The 22,500-nt window shown below is 53.8% G+C and overlaps 1 protein-coding gene across 11 annotated transcripts in view; it reads right to left on the bottom strand.

Annotated features, from left to right (window-relative positions):
• The window catches only part of SHANK3 (SH3 and multiple ankyrin repeat domains 3), a 351,907-nt gene that overhangs the window by 220,806 nt on the left and 108,601 nt on the right, over nt 1-22,500 (bottom strand). For all 11 annotated transcript variants that reach the window (XM_074903628.1, XM_074903636.1, XM_074903627.1 and 8 more), the window contains 2 exons: nt 16,086-16,152; nt 733-1,057 (listed from right to left, as the gene is read on the bottom strand). In XM_074903628.1, coding sequence (XP_074759729.1) covers nt 733-1,057; nt 16,086-16,152 — 392 coding nt within the window. The remainder of the gene's footprint in view (nt 1-732; nt 1,058-16,085; nt 16,153-22,500) is intronic.

Raw genomic sequence — 22,500 nt, forward strand, 5'->3', positions numbered from 1 at the left:
AGTCTGTGATTCTATGACTTCCAAAACCAAAGCCTGACTCCAGTGGTCGCCAAAGGGACCCTTGGCCATAGAAACTCTCCAGCAGCTGCTCTGCTGTCTGAGGGCAGCAGCAGCCATCCTGGATCAGAACGGGGGCCCACGCCTGGCTGCCAGCCAAGGCAAGCACCAGCAGTGTCAGAACCGACGGTCGCGTTGCACGTGGCCAGTGACGGGGAGCAGCAAGAGAACATGAGGTCCACATCGCTCCCACGCCTACAGGCCACCCAAACCACCCACCGCACGAGGAAGGCCACCCCCGGGCCAGCGGGGCTCAGCAGAGCAATGCCACCGGCAGGGCCGCAGGCAGAACACCCACAGCCACCGCAGGTCGGCTGGGACGCATCAGGTGTTGGCTTCTCTGCAATGTGCCACCTCCAAGTATTAGTTTTCAAGATGCATTCATTGTCATAGCAACGACGAGCGCAACGCGGCACTGAGGTACTCACCGTTTTCCTGAGACGCAAGATCAGACCAAGGGCCAGAGAGAAGATCGAGGAAAAAACTCCTCAGGACTCGCTGCGGGCCCCGGCCAGCCCCGCTCCTCGCGGCACACGGGCTCCGCCAGGCTCCCCGCTGCCCCCCCGGGGTCCCGCGGGTGCCCGTCCCCGTGCAGGTCGGGGGCTCGGCGGGTGCCGAGGCGTGCGCCGGCCACGGCACAGGGCAGCCCCCCTCCACCTCTCCCCGGCCCCTTACCTGGCCTTGGCACGGCTGCTCCTCCGCAGCGTGGGCAGGTCGGCCTCCTTCTCCTCCTGCACCCGCTGCAGGGACGGGGAGCGGCTGTGGGCGCTGCGGGAGCTGGCCAGGCTGCCGTCCCCCGCCCCGGCCCCCGCCTCCTGCATCTGTGCCAGCAGCTGGGGGGGCAGGCTGCGCAGCGAGGGCACCGGCGAGTAGGACGCCCGGCTCTCCGCCTTCAGGTTGTTGTCGCTGGCCGAGCGCTGCAGCACGCGCGGGGACGAGAGCCCGCCGGCGCCGAGGATCCGTCTGCGCTTCGTGTAGCTGGGGGTTTCTCTGAAAGGCACTGCAAAAGAGCGGGGAGAGCCGCGTTAGCTACAGCGTCGCCCGGCCACGCTCGGGCTGGAAGATGGCGGCAGCGCTGGAGGGCTGGGGCAGGCGGAGTTGGGCCCGGAGCGCAGCAACGGCCGGGGCAGAGCACGAGCACCCCGCTCCCCCGCCCCGGCTGAGCCCGGGGACAGCGCCCGGCAGCCGGCGGGCAGGCGAGGATCCCGAGGGTCCGGAGGTGGCATCTCAGGAGCCATCGCGGAGCGGTGCCACAGGGGGAGGGCACCCAGGGACCCCATGGCAGGGCCACCAGCGGGACCCCTGCCAGCCCATCTCCGGCCACTGCCCCGGCTCAGAGGCAGCGACACGCACGTGGGACAATGACACGGGCAGGGACCCCGGCCACTGCTTCCACCTCTGTTTGGGAGGCACGGAAGGCCCAAAGCGACAGCTTCAGGCATGCGCCAAGTGCAAGCCCAGGAAACACAATGCAGAGAATTAAAGACCAGCTGCTCCCTGCCCTGCCCGAGCCTCTGCCCAACCCTCGCGAGGGTGCGGAGAAACGGACCTCAGGAAGCCGCCTGAAGATGCGAACTCCTGCCTCTGCCTGCAGCTCTGCAGAGGGAGGGAGTGTGGAACCCAGCGTGGCTGCAGGGGAAGAGGGCTCCGCTGCCGAGCCTCAGCACCGCAGCCCTCGGGTCAGGAAAGATGTTATGTTCCTAAATTTTGTTTAATGAATCCATTTCCATCCTGAACCTCAACGTGTCTGAAACGTGGCAACGTCCGATGTGGAACTTGGTATCGACAACATCCCGCCCACTTCCGGTGCAAACACGGCGGCAAAAGCAGAGGGAGAGGGGAAGCGCAGCGAGGGCTCCTGCTCCAAGGCTGCTCAGAGCAGCGCGACCTCTTGCCCCGTTGCATTCGAGACTCCCTGGCTTCACCCTCCCGAGGCCACCCCTGACACAGCAACCGCCACAAAGGCGCGGGAGCCCCAGACGTGCTCCAGCGGCCGCCGCCGAGGGGCTGCAGGAGCCGGGGCTGCGGGCAGGGCTGCGGGCAGGACGCTGCCTGGCGCTGAGGCCTCGGGCCTGTGTCATCCTTGACCAAACACCTTGAAGGTGCTTCCCAGCTGTGCTGCGCAGCCGCCCTTGGAATATTTTTCCGAGGAATATTTTAGGTTCAAAGTACAAGAATTTCAGGCTCCTGTAACTCTTCCCGTTGCCATAGCAATGCGATGCATTTGTTCTCTGATGAGTTTCAACCACGTGGTGGGGGAATTTCTGCCGGCAGCGTCCGCGCTCCCCACGGTGGCTCAGCCCAGCTGCCTGCACAGCACTCAGGTGCTGCCAGCGTGCCACGGCCAGGCCACCCCAACAGGAAAAACGGGACAAAACGGTCACCCGGAGGCCACAGGCAGGGAGGGGTGTCGGGCGGAAAGCAGCAAAGCCGGGCCCTGGGTGTGATGCAGTCCCGAGGGTAAAACATGCTGTGGAATCGGTGCCGGGGAGTTTGCAGGACGCCGACCCGCAGCCCATCCTGCCAACGCAACGGGCTGCAGGCAAGGCCACGGGCAGGGGTAGCTACAACCCCCTCACAGGCAACACTGCACGCGTTTGGTTGACAAGGGCTGTCAAGCTGAGTTCACGTGTCACCTGGACATATGACAGATCTCCAGCAGACATTTAATTCTGTACTGCATCACTTCTCACAGACAACCACTTTAAAAAATCAGAGAAGCAAATATTAAATGGATCCGTGTCATGGTAACTGGCAGATGTAAAAATTATTAAAAACTGGAAATAGTCATTGGAAACACAAGGAAGCTTCTTGCTAGTCTCAAAGAGGTGTTTTCAAACCAAGCCAAGTCAGTAACTGTAAGCATGATTCTTGGAAAATGTATAGAATTACTTTTACTAAAAGTGCCAAAGTCTTCCTGGTGATAAAAAGCACATCAGTCAGTGCCCGAGCACCTTTCCAGATGGAGACCAAGACACATCCCGGGCAAGCGAGTCCATCTCTGGTGCGCGCCCAGGGCCCAACACCGCAGGTGAAACCAAGCGATCACGGGGCAGTAACCCGAGGGCGGCCGTGAGCCCACGGGAGCTGCGTGCCGGGGCCCCAGGAGGCCACCTGCGCCGGCCGTGCAAGGGGAGGTGCTCAGCGGCCCCGCCGCAGGCAGCAGCACAGCTGGAGAAAAGCCAAGTTTGGATCCACACTGTGTGAGGAGTTTGGCAAACAGGAAATATTCAGTCAGAAAAAAATCAAGATCTAGAAAAATCTGCCTGGATCGTTCTTCCCCCTGTGCTGGGAGAAGGCAGGAGCCGCAATCAGCCCAGCAGTGACCGGTGACACCGCGCTCGCCCCCACTGCCCAGGCAGAGCCCACGCTGCACTCCCCCCGAGCACACCCACTACTGCTGGGAGGCAAAAGGGCCCCTCAGAGCACCCGAACTGCCACCGGAGCCCCGCGGAGGTGCCCGACGGTTCACGGCTCTCCCCTGCGCGAGCGGGCTCAGCGCCACCGGCCTTGACACCAAACCAAGAGAGAAAGAAAAACAAGACTGCAACGATGAAAACTTTAGATAGCAGGAGTTGGTCTGGGCTTGCTTCAGTGAATTTTATAAATTAATTATTAGTTTCTTAATATTAATTACTTGGGAAAAAAACCCATAGCTGTATGTTGAACAGCTCATATGCAACCTTGCTGTAAAATAACTCTATTGATGAGCTGCTCTCACCAAGCTGACAAAAGAAAATGAAAAAAGATAAAAACAAGGAAAGGAAAAGAGATTTCTCTTGCAAGAGAAGAAAGCAGCACAGCAGGCAGGAGATCCTCCCGGCCTGCGCTGGATCTCCTCTGCTCCTACTCTACTCCTCAGAGTAACACAAAGCAGAGGTGAGGCTGCCCCAGCCCCTGCTCCCCCCACGGCGACCAGCACAGACCACAGCAGGGAGGGGACGAACAGGTCAGGGTCGGGCTCGGAGGGGGCCATCGGCACCGTCCATGCCAGACGTTCACAGCCAGCACCGGCTGCTGGGCACTGAGACACAAACAGGCTGCTCAAGGACTCACTGGAAGAAGGGAAGGTACTTTATAATTCTTGACACAGGTCAGGGCAAGTGCTTTAATTTAGCCTGTCAAATAAATCACCTGGTCACCCACTTCTACACTCTCCGCAAGAGCAGTCATCACCTTATATATTCAAAGTGCTCCCTCCCAACACCAAAATTATAGCATCCACCTTAAAAACAAAGAAAAATACAACCTCTCTCTCAGATTCACATCAGAGAAGAGCAGAGTGGCGGGGGAAGGCAGAGCCAAGGACTGCTCTGCTACTCGCTAATCATTCATCAAAACGTCAAGTACAATAGTCCCTGAAGCACAACGTAACACCGCGTTTACAGGAGCAAACAAGAAGGTATCCAGGTCACATATCAAGTTGCAAAGCCAAAGTTTCCAGAGATTTAACCCCAGAAGCATAATAAGAGGATGGTATTACAGCTGCAAAGGCAATCTCTTGAAAGACAGGACGCACCAGTACAATCTATGTAATTTTAATTTGGCCCCAGCACACAGTAACCACATGTGAGGCGGGATCCCAACAGCCTCTTTCATCTCCCAAAGTGGGATTTAGGGGCAAGGGAGTCAGAGGAGTCCCCGAAATGAGTGAAAACCCCCGCTTTCCTGCACTATCACAGGAGCACGCTTTCAGCTGATGTGTGTTCCCCAGGCTCTCAGGTGTCCAAAGACGCTCCGATGTGTCCTGAGCCAGGCACCTGCAGGCAAGGACCCAGCGTGGCTACCTGGGCACGCAGAGTGGAGCTCAGGGGATGCAGCAAAGCCCTCGGGAGCCTGAGAGTGCAGGTACAGATGATGGACACCTCACTTGCTCCAGCACCAGTGCTCAGCTCCTGGCCCCTGGACTGCCCTGGGTCCCCTCTGCGGGCCACTGTGCAGCCAGGAAGGCAACTGGAGCAAGATCAGATGTTTCTACACAGAGGTTAGAGCTAGAAATGACCATACATGCCTGGGAGGGCCTGGCTTTCACAGAGAACCCTGGCGAGCAGGTGTCCAGGCAGCTTCCCAGGAAGGCAATCGGAGGAATACAGCTACTGCTCCTGTCAGCAGCACAGGACTGCTCTCCTCAGGTGCTCCAGAGCTCTTCCAAAGCACAGACCTATGTCCAGCCAGTCTGGAAGCTCTGCCATGCAGACACAGCCAAGCCTGGGTCTTTCTGGACAGAAATTAGATCTATTCAGAGAGAGCCAACCATATTTTGGCTGTGATATGCAGTGAGGTGGAGACAGCAAAGGAGATGAAATCTGTTGCATGTGGCAGAAGTGTGGAAGAGAAGATTGCCTGTGCCACAGCCAGAAGGCAAAAAGGGCAGGAGAGACGCCCACCTCCCATGGGACGTGGGCTGGGGCAAATCTGTGAAACAGATCCCAAAGCAAAGGAGAAACCAGCAGAGGCAGTCTGATGTGGGAGGGTGCTATGGGTTCACTCCTTTGCACAGAAAGTCCAACATGAAATCGGCATTTGGCACAGTCGGGGGGACAGCAAAGGCACCACAACATACTGGGGGTGCAGCAGACAGAACACTGAGGCCACCGCATATGTGGGGCAGCGATGTGGGCAAAGGATGGCTGAGTCTGCAGCGGCAGCAGAACCCGGCCCAGCGCCCAAGCCCTCCAGGATCCTCTTACTGCTGTTCTCAAACTGGCCTTTCCTGGGAGAGGCGAGCGAGCGACCGCAGCCTCAACGCCTGACCAGCTTCTAGTTCTCTCCCTGGGGAGCACCGTGCTTCCAAAGCCTTGGGGAAACCCTCTGCTGCTCTGAGGGAGACAAGTGAAAGACAAGAACTTTACGGTTGGACCACGTGATCTTCAAGGTCTTTTCCAACCTCGATGATTCTGTGATTCTGTGAACTTCCCACTAGGGCTGGAAGCTCCGCATCCACCGTAACTCTCCGCTGGGAGCAGGACGCTTCCGAGGCCCCGGCTCCCCAACAAAGCCAAACTGCATTTGTGCAGCTGCATCCAAGTCTCCAGAACATGCAACAATCCCAGGCCCATTTAAAACATCTTAAAAACGCAGAAGGAGCCCCCTCTGCCCGCGCTGTCCTGCGGGACAGACGGTGCTCAGCGCTGGGTCTAACCGTGAGGGCCAACCCCCTCCAGCGGATTCATTCAGCCAAAAATGAGGTGACCCTCAAGAAGACTAAGTCATCTTCTGTTCAGAAGGACCTCGAGGAATGTTTCCTTCATGCCCCGCTCCATCCTCTGTGCAAGCCCCCGTCTGTCACAGAGATGGGACCGTGCCCCCGCCAGCCTGGCACGGCCGTACGAAGGACTGAGACCACACTCCTCCCCTGAGCGATGGCAGCTGGCAGGGAGGGCTGGAAAGGGCTCCTGGCAGGCTGGGGATCTGCTGCGGGACGCGAGACGTGTCTCATCCAACAGCTTCCCAACGCCAGAAATTAGAGGCATCCCTCTGCCCCCCTGTCCACTCCCACCTGTACAGGGGGGCACCCCCCAGGCATCAGAGCAGTCTCCAGCTCAATCCGCAGCCCCCCAGAAAGCACATGCAGCAAAATAAAACCAGGGAATAACCGTGCAAGGGCATTTTTATTCTGGGTCATGAAAACCAGAGCCATGCAAGAGTCAGGGGCAGGAAAACACGCAGGAGCAAGGTGGAGAGGTGGAGAAGACCCACTCTGGGCTGGGAGCTGAGACCAGCAGAGCCCTGTCCTCGTGCCGGGGAATGGCAGAAGGGACCACAGCTGGCCACAGCACGGGGGTTTCCAGCCAGGGAGGGGATGGGGAGCACCAGGGCAGGAGGCAGCAAGGAAAGAGCAAGTGGGACCGTGCACAGTGGGGCACTCACGGAAGCCCCCACACGCTCCCAGCAGACAGGGGAGCAGCCTGGAGGGGCTGCCTGTGTCCCCAGGCCCCTAACAGAGGCAGTCGAGAGGTTTGGGAACAAGGCTTGGGGGGGGCGGGTTTCCCCATGGAGAACGTGGTCCCCGGCCAGGGCCCCCAGCCCAGCACAGGGTGTGGGGAGCAGAACACCCAGCCAGGACGCAGCCCCTCACCCCCCAGCCTCGCAGGGGGGACGGGGTGGTGGGAACAGACCTGGGACCTGGCCTGAGACCCAAGGAGTTGCTCCCCAGACGGCACCTGACGCGCCAAACCCCAGCGTGGTGACTCGGGTGTTTGTTCATAACCCAGTTTATAACGGGAAGAGCCGACGCGCCTGGGTTGGGCGGGTGAACTCCCTGCCAGGAGGCTCAGAGGCACCGTGACGCCCCAAACCGCTGTGCGAGGCCCGAGGCACGCTTGGGTCAGCTTCCCCCTGCTCCCCAACCTGCCTCAAACTGGTAATAACAACAATAATAGTAACAAACCACTGAGCCTGAACGCCAGGTGCCAGGAAGAGGAGAGTCCCAAACACCAGCACTGGCGAAGGTTTCCTCTCCCCATCTCCCCAGATCCACTGTCCCCAGTGGGGAAGGGAGGGAAGTGAGAGCAATAAAGAAAAATAACTTCGTGCAGTTCATACAATCAGCTTTGAAGATTCTTTTCTATACCTTCTCAAGAGTTTAATCAAAGTATGTTTACTGGGTTTCTCACAGCAAAATGAATCACTTCAGTTACCATGACAGCGCTGCTTGGAGCGGCACAGCCGTGCCCAGCCAGCCTGGCTCAGCTGATGCTCCGCGGTCGCTCCCTGCCCTCCGGAATGGGGAGCACGGGGCTCTGGGCTGGAAAACGCCCCTCGCCACCGGGGTGTGGCGGGAGCAGGAGGGCTCCCCGAGGGGCTCCCGCCTGCAGGATGGGGCATGGGCACCCGGACCACGCTCCAAACCACCCCGAGCTGCATCTAATGAACCAAAGTGTAATCAACGCTCAGGGGTTATTTAGCTTTGCTGGCTCAATGTTAAATATTCATGTAAAAGAGCAAAAGCACGCGGAGTGCAAATGTCTCCACAGTTCCAAGCTGAGAGGCCACATTTACATTTTAATAGTGGAAAATTACAAAGCAAACTGGAGAAGGCGCAGAGCATCTCCCCTCATGCAGCACGCGGCAGATTATGCTCAGGCTTTTCTCCCATGCAGGAGGGAGAGGCTACTCCAGGAGACCTTCCAGGTATTTTTTTTTTTTTCTAGGAATGAAAACTAAAGAAGGATGAGATAATGAGGCAGACCAGAACCTCTCAGCTCCAAAGAGGGAACTGGTAATTTACCTCAGTACTGAGTAGTCCACTGAAAGGAATTATAGCCTCATTATACTTCTTTAATTAAAAAAACCCAAAACATCCTACGACCATTTCTCCAACCACCTCCGTTTGCCTCTCCGCTACCAGTTTTCCCACCTGACACTGCAGCCGGGGGCAGAGCCCCTCAGAGCCAGCCCCTCCTCACCCCTTCGCCCTAACACAGGTCTCTTGCCCCGTCCTTCTCAGTGCCAGCCCTTCACAGCTGGAAACAGATTTTACTCTGCATTTGTAAAACCTAAATTGAAACCGCTAAAAATACATGTTAATTAAACTTGCTAGTCTTCCCTACAAGCAATTCTCGAATGTGCTGGCAATTCACCTGTGAGGGGTACTCTTACATGAGATTTTCAGCCCTTCTCTTCAGATAGAATCCATCAGCCTGATGCATCTCAACACTGGAAATTCTTCCTTGCAAGTGTTTGGTGCATTTTGTTACAGTCAGCACATCCAGGGTCCTGCTTGGACTCTGCGGCCATTGCTAAACCCCGCCGAGGAAACCCCAACAACTGCTCAGACCCGTGACAGGAGCACGCGCTTAAATCAACAGTGATAACAGAAAATCAGAAAAATCTAGTGAGTGTTTCTGATCTGTCTCTGAAAATAATGCCTATACGTACCTCTGTACTGGCAAAAAAAGGCATCCAAGACTGAAATGGAGTGTTTAAAACTTCCCCCAGAATTCCAAGGATAGCAGTAACCAATGCTTGTTCAGTTATGTACATTCAAATTAGCAGGTCAAAAGCTTCTGCAGCAAAGTTCAAAAGAATTTGCAATACAGCTCACTGAGTCTCTGGCCTATATTTATAATACTCCTTCAAAAGCTCCAGAGACAGGGAGGCAGCTTTGAAAGGGCCAGTGGAATGATCCCGATAACCACACAGAGCTTAGCTTCGTATCACTTCTAGGAAAAGCTTGGAAAAACTGAAACAGGACATTTATCAATTAATAAAAAGGAATGAGAATTAAACTGATATCAGCCAGGATGGCTTTAAGAGCTCTAATTTCACTGACAAAAATACCTGCTGACATCATAACCTTGGGTGAAACTGCTGACCCTATGATATTCTGATTCCACGCTACCACTGGACAAGTTACCAGAGCACATTTTAACAGACACAATAATGAACTGCTAATGGAGAACAACAGTTGGGAGTAACTCCAATAATAGCTAGTCAGTTGGTTCTTGGTACAGTAGTATTTATATTTTTGCCTTTATTAATGAATTAGAAAAAATACAGTTCATTGGTAATAAAAGTACAGGTGATGCAATGACATTGATCATTGGTCACTGGTAGAAGTGGGTAGATTTAGATTGGATGTAAGTTAAAAATGTTTTACAATGAAGGTGGTAATACACTGGGACAGGCTGCCCAGAGAAGCTGTGGCTGCCCCCTCCCTGGAAGGGTTCAAGGCCAGGCTGGACGGGGCTTTGGGCAGCCTGGGCTGGTGGAAGGTGGCCCTGCCCGGGGCAGGGGGTGGCACTGGAGGGGATTTAACATCCCTTGAACCCAAACCGGCCTGTGATTCTGTGATGTAGAAGAAAGGGTATCAGTGAAATCTCAGGCATTTGTCATCTCAACACGCTTCATCACAGCCTGATGCAAGATGAAGCCTCTGGGAAACAAGAATGGAGGCTGAACAGCACAGGGATGTTCCATGAAAAGCAGAGAGACTGAAACAAGCCCGTGAGTCCTGACACGAAGCACCTGGGGACAGGCTCCAAGACCAACGCAGCAAGCAGAAGAGCTAACACAGCCAACAGGCCATCAGCTCCTGGGAAGGGTGGCATTGTATGTTCATCCATGAGATTATCATGGGAAAATGCATCTAAATTCAGTCCACATTTCTGAAAGCAATGATTAAATACAGCAAATGTTCGAAATAAAGCCATGAAATGGTTCAGAAGCTGGTCAGCCTGGTCTATATTAAGAAAACAACAAAGCAAACAAAAGATATTCATGGTTTGCCAAGGTGACAGTCACAGTTATATCTGCATACTGGGAAAGACTTCTCATGCAAAAGTTTGCACAGACTTGTGCAAGCATTACTGTTTTCATCACAGAATGACAATACTGGCCACTCTGGTCTTAAAAATGTATTGCTCCATCAGTAGCTTTTTGAGGAATTTTTCCAACTCATGATGAAACCCCAGATTTCTGCTGTGAGGTGACCCTCGAGCAGGCCTGTGTCCCCAGAGGATGACCACGTCCCCTGCTGAAGGGGTGGCGAAGGGCTTTCGGGGACAGGAGAGTCCTGGGGGCAGGCTCCTGGCATCCCACACAGGTCCCCAAGCCAGCCCGGGTGAAAACAAAGCGTCAACAACTGCCAACATTTCACCTCGAGACACAAGTCTCCCCGTGAGGCGCAGGTGTCCGACCACCACCACGAGGCGCAGGCGTCCCCTCTCTTCAGAGAGGGGAAACCACAGCGCGAGGAGCTGCTCTTCCCAACTACACACCTAATACACCAACAAACTCTAAGATTCGACTTCACCCAGCCCAGATTTTAACTCCGTTTCCAAACAAGTACTGCCACCAAACACAGCTCAGTCTTCCCAGGCAGGAGCGATTTTCTGCACTGTATCTATGTTCTGTGACCATCTGTGACTGCTGCTGTGAATGTCCCTGCTCCGGACCACTGAGTTTGCGGTGCCAGAGAGAGCATGAAACCCATCTCCACCCTGCTGTAACCGAAGAGAACTTCTGGAAGGAACCAGGAGCCGTTCCAGTCGTCCCACTGCGTTTTACAGCATTGTCTGCAGAGAACCAGACCCTCTCTTAGGAACTGCCGGACCGCTCAGAGCAAGGCCTCACACAGCCTAACGTTCTGTCTGACGACAGCGAGCAAAAAAAGCCTTTGCAGAAGGCACACAAGGAGGGCACACAGAAAGCTATTGCTCTCCATCTTACCTCTTCACCACCGCCAGCTTACAGATTCCCAACTACCCTTATAAACAGAGTAAGTTACACAAGAGCATCCACATTTGTTACACATGACAGGAAATGTGACACAATCAAGAAAAATTTCTATCGTACAAAGATTTTCAACATCTACCTCATTTAGCATAGTCCAAAAATTTCTCTGGGAAGGGATCAAGTGGAAAGGTTAGAAAGGAAGAAGCAATGTCATAACTTCTGCTCATCTTACATGTCTAAGATGCTCTATGCCATTCTACAGCGCAGCTCCAAGAAAAAGCCCTCTGAGCTTGGTAGTGGTTAGAAACACTTCTCAATGAACCATTACAAAAATATAGAAAGCAAAGCAAACATCCCTATGCCACTCTAGAAAACCCTCATCTCGGAAAAGACATAGTAGAGCCAGAAGAGGTTCAGACCAGGGCAACGTGGATGGTCAAAGATCTGAAATGGCATCGCCTTTCCCTCATGAAAGGAAAAATGTTTCATCAACGGTGAATATTATGAACAATTTATTGAATCTTAGCAACAAGTGATATGAAGTCCTAGTGTCCTAAGGAAGCAAACGGCTGTCTTTTAAATCCCTTGGGGTGGATTCCTCCTCTTCACAGGGGACAACTTGAAGGAGCAGTAGCACAGGAAGATGGATTTTCCCCAGGCTGGGTATCCCGGACTGAGCTCCCCAGCACATGGCCATACCTGGAACAGACTCCAGGTAAGGAGGGCACCTGAGGGGCAAGGAGGCACTGAGCTTGGCTCCAGGACACCCTCATTAATGAGATAGAACTTATTCTTAGGTTTGAGCTATAAAACATCAGAAAGCTGAAGTTTCTCAGCAACGACTGTCAACTCAGTGCTCAAAGTGTCATGTAATCTTCCTAATATGTTATGCTCTAAATTAATACCCCAGTGTCAGCTCACGCTGAGAAGGGACCTGGGAAGGGGGCCACAAGCATCTGGGCATGCACTGCTTATCGTCCTTCCACCCAGGATGGACGCCACATAGGGGGTTGTTCAGGGACCAGGTCGTTTTCTGGCCTTTGCCCTGTCCAACCTGTGCCTTCATATGCCTAAATATCCTGAAAACACCCACCCCGAAGTACCAGGGGAGGGCCAGGTTTGGTGCAACGCTGCCCTTGCAGAGCTAAGGGTACGTCAAGGCTTCGGGCCTCAGGCTGAGGCGGGCCGAGGGACTCTCGCCCCCCAGAGCAGGGACTGCTGCGGGTCAGAGGGGGGAGCGACTCCCCACCCCGTACACGTCGGGGAAACAAGGGTTGCTATGGCGCACGCCAGCCAGGCAAACAAACGCTGCTGATCTCAGAGAGCTGCAGATCACCATCCTCCGACAAAAAGGTATTCCACGTCATGTGGGGCAACTGTTTGGGGCCTCGTTATGACTGATAATGAATTAATTCCTTTGACTTGAAGTTGGTGGTTGCTTAGTGACCATGAATCATGACCTGAATATATTCAGCATAAGAAAAGGGAAGACAGCCCCAACCAGTCTTATATACATCGAATACTTAAGGCTAATTTTTCAGTACTGAAGAAATGTTATATGATTCCTCCAGATCTACTTTCACACAGAGAGAGAAAATATGAATGAAATTCAGAAGTTTTTAAAAAATTTGCAAAGTTATAAAACCTCAATTATGAAACAAAGCAACGATGGTTAAATACTACTTGGACAAGAGTGGCAAATGAAGACATCAACTGGTACTGCAGGATATATTTATTCTATGATTATGGAAAATAACTGAAATCAATACGAAGTTACAATGCGCTCAGAATCACTAAGGGGAGCTATAAACATTAAAGAAAATCAAGTGGTTTGTAGAATGGAGGAAACTTCAAAAAAGCTTTTGGGCTCCTTTGTAGATGCAGAAGTATGTTCTAAAAGCAGGAGGAAGAGGCATTTGTGTCATCATGACAAAGCAGAGACAGCTACTAATTAGCTGAAACAAATACCTTAAAACTTGTAGGCTTAGAAACCTTCCCCAAAAGATGGATCTTGGAAATTATTGAGCAGCTGGCATGAGATCCAGCTGATAAAAAAAACCATGTACAATTACACCACTGCAAATGTTTTAATGAAAAACAGGTGATGCAGTGCACATCTCGGTTTTTTGAGTGAATTAGACATTTGACTGATGTCGGTGTGGATTTAAGGCTCGAACGCCAGAAGGCTGGCGGTGCCGCTCCAGAGGGGCCTCGGTGCCCAGACACAACCCGTTTGTGCTGTTTCCCACTGGGCGGCTCCCGGGGTCCCGGCTCCGCTCGTGGCCCTTCCCCACCCCGATCCCCGGGGCTGTGCTGGGAACTGGACACACGGCCCAGGACCACCCCGAGGCATCACCAGTAAACGCGCTTAACTGGGAGCAATTCCAACCCTGCCGGAGTGGCGGGAGCACGGCCCTGCGGCCGTACCCCAGGGGACCCTCCTGCTGCCTCCCAGGCCTTGGCGCTGCCTCGCGCCCCACAGAAACCCTTCCCCCAGGGGCAAGGGCAGAGGCAGCACTGCCAGCGAGCACGGGGACACGACCCAGAGGGTCTGCGGTGGCACTGACAAGCCCTCACAGTCCAACCACGAAAATAAAGCAATAAAGCTCAGCAGCCGCCATTCCCAGAATTCCGTCTGCAGATCCATAAAACATGAGAATAAGGAAAAAAACAGAAATTATGAACAGCCCAGTTCCACAGTCTCTGCAAACATTTTCTGCTTGTAAGAACACGCTCCCCCTGCCCAGACCTGTGCCCTTCCACCCCGACCTGCTCCAGCCCCGGGTCTCTGACCAGCCGGTGCAGCAGCCCCGTGCGCAGGGAAGGCGGCCAGGCCTGCGCAGGCAGCCTGGTGGGCTGGGACCAGCGGCCACCGCCTGCCTGCTGGCCACCGCCCGCCCGACGGCCACCCTGGGCACCCGTCCTCACACGGCGTCACCCTGGCGAGAGCCGCGGGCTCAGCGCCTGTCGGCAGATGGGGCACATCGGGTGATTTTCTGGAACAGCTTCTGGGTTATTTTCACCTGACAGAAATTCAGTTCACGCCCTCCAGGCTTGCTCCACATCGCAAGACAAAGCACAGCAAGTGGGGACAGGCAGCTCCCGCTCCCAGGAGCGCTCCGAACCCAGACAGAAACGCTGGTGAGGAGCCTGGAGGTGCAGCGAGGGGCGAAGGGCAGCCCTGCAGCCAGAGCGAACGTCCCTCCTCCCACAGCCCCAGCACAGCAAGTCCCTCCGGGTGCTTCTGAGCATGGGGGCCACCAATTACTGTCTCACAGCCAGACAAGTGCAGCCTAGTATTGGGAACCCAAGAAGATTTTTCCAAGAGTGATCACTCACAGCCCAGCCTTATGCTGCCCTTTCCTACCAGAGTCTGGATTTCAGTATTTCTTTGACTGTTCTGACAGAACTGTCAGAGAAAAGGCCAGACCAAGCAGTGCCCCTTCCCCACCCTAAGTAACGCCAGTCTGCTCTCCTCCTCTCCAACACTCACACCTCTCTGGTCTTAATGAACTACGAAAACCAATTTCTCCTTGCTTGGGAAGTTCACTGCCAGCTCCCCTGACCCGAGGTGGATACCATCTGGACCTGCTGCTCTGCCTGTGATTAGTTTACAACTGTTACCTGACCTATTTTATATAAACAGCCACAGCCAAAACATGAACGTTCAGCCTGATATGTTTTCATGCCCTTTTTCCTTAAGCTTTTTCAATAAAAATAATTAAGTCAGTCAATGACAGAATCAGATTCAGTCATAGAGGAGTTTAGGCTGGAAGGGAACTTTAGGAGATCATCTAGTCCAAAACCCATCTCACAGCACAGACAGCCACTTCCCTCTTGAATCAACAGGGCAGCTTTCTTCCGAGCTCTGTTCACTCACACAGTTAGAAAGAATTTTCAGGCTTTTCCCCACATCCTTTCTGACTCTTATCTTCCCACAAGTTCTCAGCAGCTGTTTGTAACTATCAGCGAAAGCTTGCCAAGAGAAGAAGTGATAAAGGATGTCCTGGGACCCAGGTTTCTCGATTCACAGCCACTTCCAAGAACCAAGCCCAATATTTGCTGGCTTTTTCAAACTCCACAAGTCTTTTTGTCAGCTGCTGGCCTGATGGCTCTGTACCTCCTGTGGAGGCACACATGCTGAGAAGTAACTCTTTGCACTGGTTCCTACATTGCTCTAGAGAGCTCTTGACCAATAAACTTCTAATTCAAGAAAACTCAACAAGTGTTGATTTTATACGTGACTTAAAACTCAGTTTTGCATGACTTACATCGCGTGATAATGTCAACACCACAGAGGACAGAAGAGATGCCCCAAGGAAAAAGACTGACCAGAAAATCCCAAAATACTCCTCATCAAGAAGCAAGTACAACCAGAACGGCTGCTACTTCACTTCTTTTACTTATAGGAGCTTCAGTGTGGGGCAGCTCCATCACGACTAAGGCAGAGGCTGTCTGCTCCTTGCACCAAGCCCCACTGACAGCCTCTGCAGGAAGGGTCTCTGTGTGAAATGGCCTCAAGGATGCCGAGAGAGAGAAGAGGGTAAGGGACTGAAGAGCTTCTCAGAGCTACTCCAGACTAACCGTTCGGCTAATTCTTTCACTTGGCAGTCTCAGCAGTCATAAGCAAACGCTGGACTGAATAACCCGGCTGGATGCTGACGGCCCCAGGAGGAAAGCAGGGCTGTGCTGCCCCTCCCAAGACCCAGACCTGGCTGCAAGCTGCAGCTTCCCCCGGCCGCTGCAGGTGGCACCAGGAAACACCACGAACAACCCCGCGCTAACACAGCCCTGGGCTCTACAGCAGGACTAACGAGGGAGAAAAGGGGAAGAAGAAAGATCGAACTCACCAACATCGGACTCTTTGTGGGTTTTGATGATTTCAGCCAATTCAAAATTTCCTGCAATGATGGCCACCTGAAAAGAGAGGGAGGGAAGAGAGTTGAGCGGCTCTGAACAGCACCGATCCTGCGCTCGCTCGCACGGATCCCGCCATATGGACTAATAACAGCTGCTTTCGGTAGGGGAGGCAGAGCCAGCAATTGTTCTGCCTCAGCTCGTCCAGTCGGTAGCCCCAGGGTGAGAATACGCTCTCCGCACTGCAGGGAGAGCGTATGTCGATGGCCTGTGCAACGAGAGGGTGGCCAACAGCTCAGGGATAACCATGCCCCTCTCCGCAGGGTCTGGGGTGATGAGCCTAACACCAGCGAGGGGTTAATCTCAGGTCTCCCCAGCACTGGCAAGATGTTCTCCGGCCTGAAGCTTTTCAGCAAATCCTAGCTAGCCAACAGAAGATGACTTACCAGCCACTGAGCTCCCTGCACGCCCCACCTGAACGTCCACAGGACTAACTCCTGCCCACTCCAGGCTCCCCTGGCCAAGCAAAACCGCTTCCACTCAGACAGCTGGAGCAGCAGCTTGCCCCGCACAGCCATGGCACTTTAGACCAGCGTTAAACACTGCTTTGCCCACCACCCATCCTGGGGTTTCTCTCCACAGGAAGAATCTTGGAGAACTCAAAGGAACAAGGAAAGCAGGGAAGCTGAACACGGGTCTGCCAGCAAAACAGACAAACAGAACTGCTCTGTCTTACTCAGGAACTGCCTCTACAGATGCTCAGGTCCTGAGGAACCACAAAACACCAGTGGTCCACGTGACAGTGGGTTACCACACTAAGAGGAGAGGGACTGAAGTACCACCCTCCCGAAGCAAGACTTCTACCACTAGACTAGTGAAATCACCTGAACTCTCTGTTGATTTCTTACATATCTGGGGGAAAAAGCACCACATCACAGCTAGTAAGGCCCAACAGTCCAGTATTTTCAGGATAAGGCGCAAAAGTATTTTTTTAACATGTGAAAGGACCACACAGTGAGATGGGTCGGAGCACACAAAGTCCATCACTGCTCCTTGGGAAATTAAACTGGACAAACTGCTCTGGACTGAACTGGTCGAGTCCTGTGTCCAATGCCCCCGCAAACCACAGCCACCCACTTCCCACCCCTCCCAGCACGCCCGGCCCCCCAGCCCCTGCTGAGCCTCTTCGCAGGGGGCCCTCACTCAGCAGCACCTACAGCAGCTTTGGGAATGAGAAACAGCTGCATCAAGTTGACTCTGGGCAAAAACACAGTGCTGCTGCTCAGAGCATGAGAACGTGTGAGAACGGGCTGAGATGGAGCTGCAGGCTGTGCCTGTCCACGCTGGGACCATCACACCCCCGTGCCTTTTCTTTTTAAGTCAGGGTTGGTATTTGAGATGAACGTATTTGATCAGGCAGGCAGCAGAAAGCAAACCCTCCCAGACACTGACAAAGGCAAGAGCAATACTGGCAGCTCCAGCTGTTAAACGTTTCCCTGCCCTCCTACAGAACAGCTTTTAGAAATACGAGGTTCATTTGCATTTTGCCACTAACTTGTGACGAAGGGATATATTTAACTTGGTGACTCAGTACAGCATGCACACCTCTCTACTATCATCCTTTATCAGCAGAAATAGTCTTACTATCCTCAGCTCAACAATGTTTATGCGAATTTTTTTCATTTTCCAAGACCCAGAATTCATGCTCTACTCCTCAGCCAGAGCTGGAAGCGATCAGTGGTGGCTGGAAGAAATGAAACCTTCCTTCTGCATTCAGGAAATTAGGGCACAGTAGCAAAGAAAATCAAGTAAGAATCTCTGCTTTTCCCCAAGCTTGCTTCGAATGGCAATCTTTTTCTGTCTCTCTGTATATATACATACACATTTATAAGATCTGCTCTCCCAATGGTCACATTCTTTGAGCAGGCAAAGAAAGCTTTTGTACAGAAGGGAAATGACCTGAATTTGGGGAAATTTGAAAGCAAAGCTAACCAAGCTGACAAAAGACTGGAGAGAAGAATTTCAGAGAAGCATTTGAACTTCAAAGTTCCTCAAATGAACAACTGGCACACCGTCCATTGTCTCTGTGAAAAACCCAAATTCAAAGTAAAAATTATGTGAGGTGGAAGTCCTGGGCATCGCCCCCAAAGCGCGCGGGGAGCAGCTCCCGCTGCTGTGGGCGCCCGGGCGGCCCCGACGGTCTGGCTGCAGGGTTGGGGTGTCTCCCCCCGCCCCGCGGGAGCTCTCCGTGCCGGGACAGCTCACGCTGCAGGAGGGAAGCTCTGTCCCCCCCTGCCCGCACGGGAAGCGTCACAGCTTCCAGGAAAGGCGAGAACAACCACGCTGGGTAAGAAGCCTGTCAAGAGTAAAATCTCACATAAACCCCTGGGAAGGGAGAAGAGCCCTGCTGGTTACATTGGTCAGTCCAGCCTGGAAGAAGCAAAGGAGACGCAGGGTCTCAGGTGCTGCCCTGTCGCCCCAGCTGCTGCCCCCCAGCACAGCGGCTTCCCCCGCCCTGGAACCGCCGCCGGGTTCCGTCCCGGAGCCGCTGTGCTGAAGCCCCCTGAGGCTGCACCAGCGGACTGCCCCGAGGGGACAGCAACCGCTTCCCAGGGACAGGTAAACAAGGACATGAAGTCTCCAGGATGGAAACTCCTGAAAACGCGTATTATTTTTTAAAAATATTTCACAGCTAGCAATTTCCGTGCTCGTACACCGAAGTGGGAAGAACTGCTGACTATCAGAAAAAATGTTCTGACTTCCTCACAGAAAATAAATGATCTAATTTCAAGCCATAAGCCAGAGATCCCACACGGGAATGGCATCCTATCGTCACAGCCGAGCTGCTCATCCTGGCGATGTGACGGAGACAGCAGACACTGGGCAAAGGGAATTTCTCACCCTTTTGCTCTGGTGCTACCAGCGGGGACTCTGTCCAGCCGCACGCCGCAGGCTCAGCAACGGAAATCCACATTCAGGCTGCACAGGACGTACAGTTGTGCTACGGCGCTGGCACGGCTCACGTTCTGACGTGCTGTAACACCTTCAGTCATTCCACAGCGTGACATCGAGGGAACAATGCTTTTAATCTAACAGCAGTTTGCCTATTTTCATCTTTTTAGGCAAACTCCGTAATTTCTAAAAGAAAAGAGGGACATCTGAACAGGCTGTGCAGCATGTAATGTCAGCACACTTGTAAGGTCTTAAAAGTTAACGGGAGAAAACCAAAAGATCACTTAAACATTCCTGGTAAGAATCATAGCTCTGAGATCCAGGTCCTACAGGTAACAGTACTGTGCAAACATCCCTCAAAAAAAAAAGCCTACACTGTGTGAAATCACGAGGACACCCCGCAGCCCCTGCGGGCGACAGGCTGGCGCAGAGCTCGGGCAACAACCCACGCGGGCTCACCACGGACGTGCCACGGCCCACCAGGACGGAGGGGCCATCTGCAAACTGCCGCTGCACACCGCGTCTGTGGAAGCAGCATCGGGCCAGCTATCACCCACCAGCACTCAAAACCACGGCGGGTGTCCAGCCTCCGCGGAGGGGAGACCAGAGGAATTCACCTCCAGGCTGCCACGGCCACGGGCGCAGCTGCCCAGGGCTGCGCCTCCTCACGCCGCCCGGCGCAGGTCTCCGGGCCCACAATCACTCGTTTGCCACCAGACATAAACCAAAGATGCACGGACTGGTTAAACCACTGTAAACCACAGCACTTCACTGCATTTCCATCCTGGGTCTGCTTTTATGATAACATTTCCTTTTTCTAGTTCCAAACTGTCACTGTATTCAAATTAAAGGATCCGTTATCTCCTGGCTCTGAGCTGTGGCGTGCGCCAGGGAGCGACAATGGATCTCGGATGGAAGCGCTGAGCTTGGGCAGACACTGTGTTCTTCAGCTCCAAAAGGCATCTCCGAGAGCTCGGGTCAAAGTGCTGGGACAAGGACCAGCTCATGCTACATGAAGAGCTGATCCCCTGCGGGTGCGGCACAGAGGTGGCACCTCCAGGCTAGCGGGCAGGCAGCAGAGGAGCCCTGCAGACCCAACCCCGCCAGCCCTCTGCACCCACCACCACCAGCCCACATCCTCCCCACGCCACAGACGTGGATCTGACCAGGGCCCAGGGCAGGGAAACCACCTCCAGGGGAGACGGCGGCGGCATGGGCCAGCAAAGAGGCAGCTGCCCGCACTCCATGGGGCCAGTCCTGGGCAACACACCCGCCCCGGCCTCCGGCAGGACACAGCAACAGCTCCGCTCCCAGCCCTGCGTTCTTAAATGTTGCAGGCTGCACCAACTAAGTCCAGAACTTCCCTGTTACCATCCTACATGTACCAAAGGCAGCCGGAGCAGCGAGGGCTGTGGGGCGCACGGGCAGGAGCGGAGCCGTGGGGGAGGCAGGGGAGACGCAGCAGCAGAGGCTCTAGGAGCGACCGGCAGCGCTGCCGCCAGGCGAGAGCGGAGCAGACAGCCTGGGGAAGAGGAGTGTAAAAGTTTAGGGTGCAGGCAGCCAATTTAGTGTCATAAACATTCAAGCTACTCAACTCTCCTCAGACCCCGAGAAGCGTCTGTCAACATGCCAGACTGTTGTCAACTGTTTTTGTATCACTTCACCCAAGACTTCTCCCATTACTGAGGCTTTCCACTGCTGGTGAGTTTCTACCTCTCCATTATCCCAGATAACAGACAGCAGAATGATTCTTTTTAATCATCACACTGTATTTAATCAGGTAACACCGCTCCATGTCTGGACTTTTTTCAAAGTTGTCTACCTTTCCTTGGCCAGGCAGACTTCAAGCATGTTCTATATTTGTTCTAGATTTCCAGAAATCTGGCAGTCCTACTAGGTCAATCCTCCTGCTCACAGACGGCAGCTCCATCTGGGCTGCCATATGAGCAGAAACTCTCGACACGTTCACGGCAATGTGTGCTGCCATCATCCCGCACAGATGCAGCTCGTCTGATGCTTTCAGGGAGTGTCACGGGGTCAGTCACTGCACGACTACGCTGCAGACCCAACACTTGCTGGCAGCAGCACAGACCTCCTGTGCGTGGTCTGAGACAAACACACCTCGAACGCCCCCTGCGCCGCCAGCCAGCCCTGCACGCACACGCAGCAGATCCAACGCTGCCTGGAAACACCCAACATACGCTCTGTGGCCTACACAGTAAATTAGTATTTATTTTTTCCTATAGATCACAGACCAAGCCCTTGATTTAGAAGAGGCACCTTAGCTAGGCAGCTAGACTAACATTCTGCCACTGAGCCTGCAAGGAGCGTCTGCCACCGCTCTGCACCAGGCAGCAGGTACATCAAAACATATATGAGACACAAAAAACCATTCAAAGCTGCAGCCATTCAGCTCTAGGTGAAGAGAGACAGACAACTTCCTCCGTATTTTCCAGTAAGGCAGGTGGAGCAACTGGAAACACATGATGGCTCTCCTAATGAGATGTGTCACAAAACTACCCTAAAGAGAGGCAGACGATGCTGTGACCTCCCGCATCAAGGGGAGCAGGGTGTTCTGAACTCTGAATGCTTCTGGGAAGCAGCAACAAACCTTAAGGCAGCACCTTGGAGCCACTCGGCTCAGGAAGCCTTTGAGCTGGAGGAGAAACGCGACGTCCAGACTCTGAGGAGGGAACCCGGCCTCTGACAGGGCTGACAACCCTCAGGACAGGCTGCAGTCGGACACTGCAGTGTTACCCAGACGTACTGGTAGGAGCAGAACCAGCAGCCTTGGCACGGGGGTGTCACCTCCCACACCCTGCTGTGACTCCTGCAAGCCGTGGCAGCCACACACATGGATGTCCTGGAGTCACAACTCCCACGGATTCGGTGTGCCACAGAAAGGCTCTGGAAATGAGCTTCAGCTTCCTGAAGACACCAAAGGTGGGTTGGTGGCATCTCCTCAAAGTTCAGAAAAAGATATTGCAAAGGGAGAATGACAGATCGGGCCAGAGCCATGACAGCATCAGCACAGACACCTCCCAGTGCCACAAGGCAAGGCTTACAAAAATCAGGTCGTGGTTACTTGTCACAGGAACACAAGGTCCATGGGTGGTCAGTGCCAGGGAAAAGAGCACCTCAGACACAGGAGAGAGGGGAGACACATCAGTGAGGATATCTGTCTGCCTGGTCCTGACAGACGGTGCAGTCTGGAGCAGGCAGAACAGGACAGAGCAGACAGGCCAGTCCTCTCGGGGAAGAGTTGGTCAGTTCAGACTCTGGTCCAGCCAGTGCTGAAGGATGTTCACAACAGAGAGCATGTGGATCTGTGTGCAGAGTATCCTTACCAACAGAAATACAGATCAGAGATTCAAAGTACCACAGCATGGTTTGTGCTGGAATGGACTTTAGAGACCATCCAGTCCCACTCCCCTGCCCCGGGCAGGGCCACCTTCC

Source organism: Athene noctua, chromosome 3 (assembly GCF_965140245.1).
Source record: "Athene noctua chromosome 3, bAthNoc1.hap1.1, whole genome shotgun sequence".
NCBI lineage: Eukaryota > Metazoa > Chordata > Aves > Strigiformes > Strigidae > Athene > Athene noctua.